Source organism: Terrapene carolina, unplaced genomic scaffold (assembly GCF_002925995.2).
Source record: "Terrapene carolina triunguis isolate 2854851 unplaced genomic scaffold, T_m_triunguis-2.0 Scaffold211, whole genome shotgun sequence".
Taxonomy (NCBI): Eukaryota; Metazoa; Chordata; order Testudines; family Emydidae; genus Terrapene; species Terrapene triunguis.
In genome coordinates, this window is record NW_020664562.1 from 36397574 (window position 1) to 36409693 (window position 12120).

The 12120-nt window shown below is 42.9% G+C and overlaps 1 protein-coding gene across 1 annotated transcript in view; it reads left to right on the forward strand.

Moving 5' to 3' along the window:
- The first annotated feature begins 6811 nt into the window (after nt 1-6811).
- LOC113407455 (protein wntless homolog) overlaps nt 6812-12120 on the forward strand; it is a 54570-nt gene continuing 49261 nt past the window's right edge. Inside the window, exon 1 of the mRNA XM_026656004.2 lies at nt 6812-7073. Within this exon, the coding sequence (XP_026511789.1) occupies nt 6968-7073 (106 nt within the window). The 5' untranslated portion in view covers nt 6812-6967. The remainder of the gene's footprint in view (nt 7074-12120) is intronic.

A 12120-nucleotide genomic window follows, 5' to 3' on the forward strand; every position in this document is an offset into this window, starting at 1 on the left:
CAGATGCTGCCATGGGCGGCGGATATAATAGGCCAGGAGAGGCTCTGTCTCCCCCGGCGCTGTCGCGGCTGCTGGACCCCCAGTTGCAGGGTTGGCAGCGAAGTTTTGCATGATACAGAACAGCTGATCACAGCGGGCAGGAGGTGCTGATCGGCAGGGCCGCTGGTGGGAGGATGAGGAGGTACTGATGGGGGGGCTGCCGTGGAATATTTTTTTTCCCTGTGGAGCACCCACGGAGTCAGCGCCTACGCTGCAGACTTTTGTGGGCCTACAGGTTCAACAGTCGTTGGCTCGCCTCCCTTTGCAGTCCGTGGAGAACTCCACTACAGCACCTCCCTACAACCCCAACAACATTCCACGGGGCACCAGGGTCCACATCCCTATCCTTGATGCTCCACACCAGGGGATATTAAGGACAATCACAGCTTCACATTACACTGACCTGTGAAAGCCACGGTTGCTGTATATGTAGGGAAAATGCATATGAATGTTCTTTCCCCTTGTTAAGCTCTGTTCCATTAATTTATTAAGTTTTTAATGCATTTGCTTTTAAATTGCACAGATTTTTCTTTGCACTGGTTTTGTTACTGAATAAAATTATTTTTGAAAAATAATTCCTCCTTATTAGTTCACAACATATGCTGCAGAGTGCCTTGCAGTTCTGAAAGCAACTACTTTATTTGTTATTGTACAGCATGACACAACTCATAGGATCAGCAACAAACACAGTGTAATAATCATAAACGTACGGCAAGCACCACAAAATTAATAGGTGCATCAACAGTGTTATATTCATAAATGTACACCCAGCACCACGCAATTCTTAACAGGCCAGGAAGAGCACAGTATACCACAATGTATTGAAGTGGCTTACTGTTAAAGTGCTCTTTCAAAGCCTCCCTGAGCCTTATAGCTCCACTTGTAGCTTATATGCTCTTTTAATAGCCCTTGTGTTTGGCAGTTCAAACTCACCAGACAGCTGCTCCACCCCCACCTTCTACCCAATCAGCAACTTTCCCCCCTTTGCTTCACAGATATTATGCAGGACACAGAAGGCAGCTATAACCATTGGGATGTTTTTTTCACTGAGATTCAATCTTGTGGGTAAACAATGCCAGGGCTTCAGTCTACTAAAAGCACATTCAACTTACTTTCTGCACATGCTGAGCCAGTAGTTGACTCTTTCCTTGGGCTTGACAAGGTGGCTTGTGTATAGCTTCATGAGCCAGGGGACCAATGGGTAGGTTGGGTCTCCCCAGGGTCATTACTGGCATCTTAACATTGTCAATGGTAATCTGACAGTCAGGAAAGAAAGTCCCTGCTCGTAGCTTTCTGAACAGTCCTGTGTTCTTAAAGATGCAAATGTCATGCACCTTCCCTGACCAGCCACCAACTTTGATGTCAGTGAAGTGTCCCCATTGACCCACCAGCACTTGCATAACCATAGGAAGTAGTCCGTTCTGTACTCAATGGCAAGATGGTCTGATGGTTAGTTTATCAATGGCAGTTTTCATCCTATTCTAATAATGTAAACCACTTTTCTAGGTACAGATAGGAGTGTCACCCATCCCCTGTTATCACAAATAAGCTGGTCCCCCTTTTCAGGGATTTTACAGATGACACCTTGTAACAAAGTGGCCTTTGGTGGGATGCTACTGAGAGTATCAATTCAGGACAAATTGCTTAGAACAAGGCAATCACAGCCCAAGGCTGGGGGTCCTTCACTGCTAAGGCTCACCAACCCAGCCAAACAGAGAGGACTTCGGTTTTACCCCACTGGCTAACCAGAAGTCATACAAGCAATTCCCTCAGATACTCCAGTTCCCTTGTATCACCACAAGCACCATTCCTTATGGGGATGAATGGTTATGAAAACCAATACCCCAGTAAAAGAAAAGAAAAAAAGGTTCTCCCAATCCCAAAGTACCAAGCCCCAGTCCTAGGTCAATATACCAGTCAGATCTTACCCACAAATCACGTTGTTGCCACTCCTTTAGAATCTAAAATCTAAAAGTTTATTCATAAAAAGAAAGAAATATAGATGAGTTAAAATTGGTTAAATAGAATAAAATACATACAACAATTGCAAAGTTCTTAGTTCGGGCTTGTTTCAGGCTTGATGGGATTACTGCTGATTTAAACCAATCAAGTCTCTGGAGTACAAACACCCCAGCTTGGATGGGTCGTTCAGTCCTTTGTTCAGAGCTTCAGTTTCAAGCACAGTTTCTCCAGAGGTCAGAAGCAGGATTGAAGACAAAATGGAGGGGTTTCCAGGGCCTTTTATATCCTCTGCCATGGAATGACCCCTTTGTTCTTACAGTGGAAAATCACAGCAGCAAGATGGAGTTTGGAGTCACATGGGCAAGTCACATGTCCATGCCTGACTCAGTTTGCAGGCGGCAGCCATTGCTCACATGCTACCTTGAACGTTCCCAGGAAGGCTCCTCAGATGTGGACTGGAGTCTCCCAAAGTCCATTGTCAGTTAAGTGGTTCTTGATTGGGCATTTACTCAGAATAGTCCTTTTTCAAGAAGTTGACCAAATGCTTCACTGATAATCAAACACATTGAGATGCAAGTACATAGCCAATATTCATAACTTCAAATACAAAAATTATACACACATACAGACAGCATAATCATAACCAGCAAATTACAACCTTTTCATAGACACCTCACTTGACCTCCTTTGTACAAGATTTGGTGCAACTATAGGACCTTGGTTGCAACAATGATCTATCTGATCACAGTTCATGTCAATAACGTCACACACCTCTTCTCCAATCTTTAGGACAAATCTCCTTTTCCCAAACCATTCTTTACAACTTGCACAGGTAAATCACAATCACTTCCTCTCTAGTTTTTAACTTTTCAGCATCTATCTTATCACAGTTTGGTGCTTTACCACTCTTCAGGTGGTTTATGGTCTCAGTTACTGCCTCAATGGTGATTACTTCTAGTCATACAGGTAAGTCTGCTATTTTGCAGATATCTCAGTGTGTGGTTCTGACTGGCTGAGCATAGCCTGGAGATGTTCCAGCCAATGGGGCTCTCTGTCCTTCGTCTGAAGTTAAAATTGTACCATCTTGAACCTTCACAATGCCACTACAAGGTTCAAGAGTTGCCATGTGAGTTTTTTAGATACTAGCAAAAGCTTTTTAGAATCCCCTTCCTTGTCACCTCTTCAGCTTCTCTGGCTTAATTTTCCATCCATTCTCTTCTGGCTGATCTTTTAACTTCCTTGTCTTTGTCCACATAGTCTTGTGGCAGTATTGTGGCTGTCTTGTTCTTGTTGAATTCTTTTCTTTAATTCTTTCCTCTCTTCATGTAATTACTTGGAGCCATTCTTTCTGAGACTTTCTCATCCCCATTGTAGTTCTGGCTGCATTCACACTTACTTCTTTGAAAAATTGCCATTGTTCTTTTGTGTCTTCCATAAGTTTCTTTTAACTCTTCAGATCTATCTATTGCTAAGCTGCAGGTTGAAATACACCTTCACTGGTGGATCTGCTAACTTTCTGGTAACATAAACATACCTTCTGCCTTGCATGAAGTTGCCTTCTTTAGTTTTATTTTTGATTGTCTCAATAACAAGATGGTTGTCATTTCTGACATCAGCATTAATATACACCCTAGAGTTCAACAGCGAGCTTCTCCAGCACCTATTAACAGTAATATGGTCAAGCTGTTTGTGGGTGAAGCCATCATTTGATCTCCATGTCAGTTTATGTCTGTCTTTGTGTGAAAATAATGTACCCCCCAGTGCAAAGATTGCACAGGTCACAGAGTTCAACAAAATGTTCTCTATTGTCAGTCTGTCCTGGGATGCCATGTCTGCCCATAATGCTTTCATATCCAGTATTATCATCACCAACCTGTGCATTTAGATCTCCCACAAGGAAACAATGTCATATTTATTGATCTTCCAAGGATGCTCTGCAATCTTTCATAGAAATAGTCTGTTCATTGCTATTGTCTGTTGGTACTGAACAATTGTGAGTTGCATGGTTCATCACAAAGCAAGCAGTCAATATTCCTGACTCTATAGGTTCCAATTCCTTCAGTGCTTTAGCAGCTTCCTTGCAAAATAATAAGGCTGTACCTTCCCAGTATTTGTCATCCTCTCTTCCAGAATATAAAGCCATCACGCCTTCTGACAATAATTTGTCTTGTCTAGTCCACTTCATCTCAGTCAGCCCAAGTATACTTAGGCCAAAGATTTTCATTTCTCTGATAACTTGTGTCATTCTCTCTGTGCTTCAAAGTGATCTAACATTCCAACACCCAATTCTTGCCTTAATCTCAGCTGTGAAGCTACCTTATTTCAGATGAAGAACTTCCTTGCAGCTTTGATTCTCCATCATCCTAGCATCAGCTGGACTTGCTGGTTGACCAGTACTATCTTGTCTTACATCCGGCAGATCGTGGTTCTCCACAGTTGATGATTGTATTTGCAAATCTGTGACAGACGTGGCTTGTCTCTCTGGCTTGTTTCCATAACAGAAAGCATTTTTGCATGGACAGGTTGTTAGCCTGACACACAATCCTTACCAGGAGGACACCACAGAAGGCAATCCAATGCTTAGTGAATCCAAAGTTCTTCACTACACTATTGGCTGATCTCCAGTGCCACCCTTCTATTTTTTTCACTTGCTCTTGCTAACATAAGACTGTCTGAATAATCTGCATCAGTACCATCTTGCATATAATGAACCTGTGCCAGTGCTCCCTTAATGAGGGAATATGTTGGTTGGAAAGCAGATTCCCTTATTAGTTAAAGAAAACAGTATAAAGGATGGGATTTAGCTGAAGTGATTTAAGCCTTGATCCTGCAACTACATCTGAAAGGGAGGACACATTCTTACATGTGGATGGACTATTTCTAAATCGCTGTTAAGGAAGATAAAAGTACATGAAAAATTACCCCTGGTTAGACCACCCAAAACAATTCTTCTCCCCACCTTGATTTCTACGTATAGAAAGTTAACATGTGCCCCCTCATCACCTCATACTAATTGGCCAAGAATTAATTAGCCTACATTGGCCAAGCTCTTTGTAGTTTAATCTTTCCTCACAAGTCAGTCCCTCCAGACCCTTAGTCTGTTTTATTGCCCTTCTCTAAATTCTTTCTAACTTCTTGTCTTTCTGGTTCTGAGGTGTTAATTATCTCTATTATTGAATGACCAACAGCCTCATTCTTCAGACTCACATAGATATAATATTTGTCCCAAAGAAAAGTGAATACAGATGTTTGGGGTTTTTTGCTGCCATACTGCAGTGCAGACACTTATCTCATTTTACTATCACCTCTATTGGTCTCTTGTGCTCTTACTGCTTCCCAGCTATCTCCATTTCATTGAATATCTATATCTATATATAGATATATATAGATATATATATATGTTTCAGGTTATTCTTACTGGTTGCTGTTTGCATATTTTCCCAGCTGGCTCCCATTTTGATATGCCTTGCCCATATTCCTATCTCTTCTGTTTCCTTTGCATTGTTTATGTTCTCATAGATGTTTTCAACAGCGCCCAATCTAGTTTAATCTGTAAATGGTAATGTTCTATTTATTAAAGATCTCAGAAGTATCAAGATGTTAAATAATCAGGGTTAACAGTGGTCCCTGTGGAATCCCATAAATAACTGAAAAGCAGTAATGCCAGAAACCACTAATGAGGGCAGGGGTGAACAGAGTGAATTAATTCTAGATTGTGATATGGCAATATGTGAGCAAACATACTGTCAGAGACCAGCTGTTGATAAGCCCCCTCTGTGGCACTGGTGAGATTGCAGCTAGAATGCTGCATTCAGTTCTGGGCACCTCCAAACTTTGTCTGTAATTTGGAGGAAATTCAAAGGACAGCAACAAAAATAATTAAGTGGTTGGAGGAACTGAAGTAAGGAAAGTACTTTGGCTGAAGTATCATTAATTGGAGGAGGCGATGTAGCCTTGTAGCATCTGACGGACCTGAACACCGAAGAGAGAGAGCCTTTATTCAATGGTGGCATAACTGGGAAGAAACTGAATATCATAGAAAACTTACTGCTGTCTTTATCTGGAGCAGCAACTGCCCTGACTGCTTGTGGACACTAAAGAACTTGTTTTGTGTAGATGTATGATCTTTGGTGTCCTGGCTAAATTTCAACTTAATTCACATTATGCCTCATCTAAACTCTTCCTGCTGTATCAGATGGAGATAGTATTCATTTGTGGTGTTAATGTTTGCCCTTAAAGGAAATCTGCATCTCGCCCCAGGGTGACTGTTTCAGCAGCATATTAAGTCCTTTACCTTTACCTGCATTTCAGTGATGTGTTAAAGTCTTTATCCACTGGGGCATCTTTATTTACCCTACATTGTGCTTTGAAATTCTCCTTCTGAAAGGTGCTAAAATAGAACATAATATTATTAAAACAATGGATAATACTTAGCACTGGAAGCAGTGTTTGTAATGCATTATGGAAAAAAAAAACCTACTAGGCTAGTGCAAACCTCACCCTTAAAACTGCACTGGGCAAGGCCCTGGAGAACACTCTCAAGGGGACACTCCTGGACTGGACTAGCCCTTCTACCTCCAACTTCCATGTTTGTGTTATTCAAAAACCAAAACAAGCAACCCTTGAATGGGCAGCTCTGGCTTTTCCCGCAGCTGAAGAGGCTGCCACTGCTGTATGAGACTGACACCAATATCTGCTGCTGCTGCTGAATGGATCAGGGAGGGAAAAGGGGGGGGTGGGGAGTGGAGAGGAGGAGGTAGGTATCATGTGATTCGCTTTCCTGCTTCTTTAAAGCAGCCACATGCAGCCGAGTACCGGCCACAATCACAGCTCTCAGCAGAGGGGGAGCCAGATCCGGGCGTGCCTGGGCAATCTGTGCTGAGTCTGTCTCCTTTCCATCCCTGCAGCACTTTCAGAGCCTTAAGTTTTGCAGTGAGAGAGAAGTGGGGCGGAAATCTCTGCAAAAATGGCTGGGGCAATTATAGAAAACATGAGCACTAAAAAGCTGTGCATTGTTGGAGGGATCTTACTGATTTTCCAAGTCATCGCCTTTCTAGTGGGAGGTCTGATTGGTAAGTGTTAAAGGTGCAAACTTTCTCCTTCGCTCTGTCGTGTTGTTTAGCTACTTGTTACTGTATCACTGCCTTGCTTCTATGATCTAATTAGTCCTGCTATTGTAGTTAAGAAAACATAGCTCCGCGGGTCTCTTTGTGCACATTTCACTCTAGTGGCTACAAGAAAAGAAGGGGCAGGGAAAAGTTTTTTTGGCCTAGTTTCAGTGTCTGCTCAAAGAACGAGGAAGGGGGAGAAAATCTTAAGCATGGCGACTGATCGTGCATGGAAGTGTTGTGTTACAAAGTTTTGTTTTGTTTTTTTTCTCCTTACCTTCAACCCTTTTCTCTCTTTGAACCGGCTGCAGGAGGAAATCTAATCTCCTTCAATTAAAAAAAAAAATCAATGAGAGCTGCTCTAGCAGAGGAAAGGAACGTTTTTATTGTCTCTAATTTGCGGTGTTTTGTATTTAGATCACTGTTTACTTTATTCTCCAACAATCTCCTGTTTTAGGTGGTATTTCAGCCTGAGGGGCTTTTTGGGGGGGGGAGGCGTTCCTAACATAATGGGAGGGGGGTGATGTGAGCTTTCAGCAAAGCTGGAGTGAGTGGGAGAGACTTTTGGGTGGCCATGGCAGCAAGTTCTGCTCCTAGCTTTGTGCTTTAAAGATTTTTCTCACCCATCCTCTTCTAGCCCAGAAAGGGGGGGCGGAGGGGGAGAAACCTCCTCTGATCCTGCTTCAAGAAGCTTGAGACTGATTTTTTTGTTTTGTTTTGGTTTTTTTGCTTGTGAAAAGTTCTCTGGTTATTGCTTATGGGCTTGGAAACACTCCCTTCCCCGAATGTGTATTGTGACCACTGCCTCCACTTTACCTCCTTGTTGATACCCTGCGGGTAAGAGATGCTGTGATGGGCTCCGCAGATTTCCCATTAACTAGATCTTTTTCTTGCTCCCTTTGTTAATGAAGTGCCTGTGGCTGCAGCTTCCCAGAGTCTAGCCACTTTCCAAAATTTGCTTTCTGGTGGAAGCCAACTGGTCCATACTTTTCAGCAGCACCAAGCTTTCCTGCACCTGTGCAAACTCTCCGGGGTAAAATGTTAGCCACCGATTTTTTTTATTTTTTTTTAATATATATTTTTTGCCTTGAAGGGGGCAAGTTTGTTTCACTACAAAATCTTTATGGAAGTGCTGACATAACTTGTAATCCTCTTTGCCCCCATATTCTCATTCAGTGCCTATTGTCTAACTTATCCTGTCTGTGATGGCTGTGATTTTGTTGGGGGGGGGGGGGGGGGGTTGGTGAGGGGGATCCCAGAGTTTGGACAGTCCTGGAGGTATGAACTGTACATCGGAATAGTGCCAGAAAGCAGTTTCGTGGGTGGTTTTACTACCTAAGGTGTCAGTTCCTTGCACAGCCACTATAGCATCCAGACAAATATTATCTGTGTCTTGATAAATGGAGGAGGTGGTGGTGGCAGCAGCAGCATCTCCTAGGAGAAACTTTGCCCCAAACGAGGTGAACTATAGAATCCCCTAAAATCCTTCCTTTTTTGTCCCTTTCTATGAGGTGGAAATTATCCCACAAACTAGACAAGTATTTATCCACCACATCTCTATGTACAGTTACTCAGGGCTCTGATGTGAGTGATGGCACTGGCTAAGATTATCTAACAGACACAATTTGCTCATGAGTGGTTGCTGTAAGGATTTTAATTATGGCTAGTCACAAATCCAACATCTCTTACTTTAGGAATAAAGCGGGGTTATTACTATACCTGACCTTTACCAATCCGTCTCATTTCCTTCTATAGCCTATGAACCAATGATCTAGCTACACCCCTAAGAGCAGATCCATTGTGTCTTGGTATGCAAGAACACCTTGAATTTCTAGAACACTTATATTTGAGAATCCTTAAGTGTCCTACAAACATAACCTGCAGCACCCCATGAGGATTTTTACAGCTTTTGTAGAAATGAGGCATAGACCCTTACTGATTTGGGCAAGGTCAATCACACAGGATGTCTGTGGCAGACCTGGAAAGATCTGGTATTATTTCAGTCCTGTGTGCTTGAATCACAAAAGGGTAACATTACAGAGAAAGGGCTAACGATCCAGACTCCCATGCCTCTTAAAAGCTCTGCTCTGGTTTAAGCATAAGTTATTGGGCTAGATGCCTCAATCACTCGGTGAAATTCTATGGCCTTTGTCATGCAAGAAGGTCTGACTTTTGATGCTCCTAATGGTCCTTTTTTTGGTCTTAAAAATATATGAATCATTAACAGCCTTCTTTCCAATTTGCTCAATTATCATTTGAAAATAGGGTGACTGGACAGCAGTATTCCTCATTTTAGTTGTAGAACAGGTGTGAAAAACACAAGAATGCTCACTTAGAGCCAAAATGACTTGGATCCTACAAGTTCAGTTTTCACTTTTTTGTATCTACCATGCCACTTGCAGGTTGTGGACAAAGCTACTTCTTTGAAAAACCAAAGGTTTACAACCTTTGGATACATGTAAAGAGTTAAAGGGTTCGCCTTCCTCCCCATCCAGTTTAGTCATTGTCTAGGTCGCTTGATGGTGAACTCAGTTTCTAATACTCTAGCAACAATTGCACGTACAGTATTTGCTTATACTTACCCACATTTTTAATAAGTATGTGTATGTAAATTGGGTGTGGTCCTCCAGATCTGGCATGTTGATAGTGTACTCATAGTGCAAAGTTTACACGGGACCACCTGCACTAAAATCTTACTTCAGTATTCAGTAAGAAATCTTCTGAACTCTTCCTCCCCCAACAGTGTCCCAGTGTCTTTCAAACTATGGTCCCTGGAGCATCAGTGATCCACACAAACTTTCTACTTAGTTCATACAATGGAAATTCTCTGAGTGGAGTTTAGGGAAAAGCGGGTCCATGGCAGGATTTTTGTCTTACAAAATGGCCTGAAACTTAAAATATGAACAACTGCCATAGATTAGTCAATAAACTCTTCATGGCTCTGACAGGAATGGTAACTTCACACATCAGAACCGTGGTCTTTTACATGAAATTACTACAATACAAGCAGGGATGGGAGCTGAAGATGCATCTGAAATGGTGACTTTGGTCTGCTTTGATTAAGTCTAGACTAAAAATAAATCAAGAGGTGTGTGTTTTTTTTTTTTTTTTTTTTTTTTTATGCTATCCAGGTCTAGATGCGTATACAACTGGAGCACAGCTACAAAGCTGAAACACCTCTCTGTTATCAGGAAATTGGGTCATGTTTCAGAACAATGCTAAGTGATGTTCTATGTTAGCAGGTTACTCTGCTGTCTGATTAGGGAACTGCAACAAAACTGCATGTTCTGAGCCTGTGGATTGGCAGCCAGCACTGGCAGATCTAGTTTTGGACACTAAATTGTATCAATACCTAAAATGTAATAAGGCTGCAGACATGCTATTTAGGAAGCAGGGCTTTTATCAGTATTCACATGGAATTGTATGTCTGACTGAAGTAAGGAGTAACATTCCTACCAGGGCTAAGTTCCTGCTGAAGTCAATGGAATCTTTGCCTGACGTAGGGAGGAGTAAGCAGCCCAGAAAGGGGGATTTTTTTTCATCATACTTCTGGTATGAAATGCTGACTCCAGACAACTGGAATTATGTGACAATTCTGTACCAACTGCTCTCCAGACAGGCAGCGTCTCCCATTGATTTCTGCTAAGCTTTGTAGTAACAGTTCATTGATATATGTGTAGTTCACTCTCTTAAATATTGTACACATGTAATTGTAATTGAGATTGTGGGACATGAAGGAGATTAAAAGAAGACTCCCTCCTGTAAATAAGGGGACAGCTGTTTACACAGCAGAAGTGAAGGCTGGGTGTGCAGTATGCCAGACCTCTTGGCCTAGCCAGTGTTAACAAACAGGGACATTTTGTGAAGCCAGTCAACCACTGTGGTCAACAGCAATGATTGAGTATGAGAAACTAGGGATGGGACTTGATTTCATTGGTACCAGGAAGCCCTCATAATCTTTTAGGCCGGAAGGGACCATCATGATCAGCTAGTCCATCCTCCTGCACATCACAGGCCACAGAATCTCACTCATCCACTCCTGTAATAGACCCCTAACCTCTGGCTGAGTTACTGAAATCCTCAAACCATGGGTTAAAGACTTCAAGTTACAGAGAATCCACCATTTACGCAGTTTAAACCTGCAAGTGACCCATGCTACAGAGGAAGGTGGGAAACACCCTCTTCTCCCCGCCCCCCCCTCCCTCCCCCCAGGTCTAAGCTCTGCCTGCTGACACTGAGCTTACTTTGCTGGTGGCACAGAGGCCTGGTCTACGGGGCAGGGGGGGAATTGACCTACGATACATCGACTTCAGCTATGCTATTCTCGTAACTGAAGTTGCGTATCTTAGGTCAACTTACCTCGTGTCCTCACAGCGCAGGGTCGACTGCTGCCACTTCCCCGTCAACTCCACTTCTGCCTCTCGCCACGGTGGACTACAGGAGTCAACAGTAGAGTGATCGGGGATTGATTTATCGCGTCTACAGTAGATGTGATAAATCGATCCCTGATAGATTGATCACTACCCGCCAATCCGGGGGGGTAGTGTAGACATACCCAGAGGGTGTACAGGATTTGGGAGGGGTGTGGCCAGGGTGATCTGTCCCCATAACTGCCACCAAGTCATGGAAGTCTTGAGTTGCACTAACTAGCAGCTGGGGCCAAACTGCCTCTAGGCAGCTCCAGGGTCAATATAAGCCACAACTTCCTCTCCCATTTTTGCTCTAATTTCTGCACAAGCATAAATCTGACCAGTGCTCACTGCCTTTGGAGATGCATATGAACTCCAGCATTGGTCTCATTGGGAATGTTCTTTCCTTACAGACCTTTGCTTTGGCCCCCCCACCCCTTTTTCAGGTATGGTGTTATCCAGCAAAGTGTGAATATGCCCCCTCACCTCAGCAGCTCAAACAACCACTGGGTTTCGAAGTAGTTATTAAAATTGGCCTTCTAAGACTTGTGTGTCTTCCACTGAAGATCCAATTCAGGATTGAGGAGTTTTGGGGGGGAAAA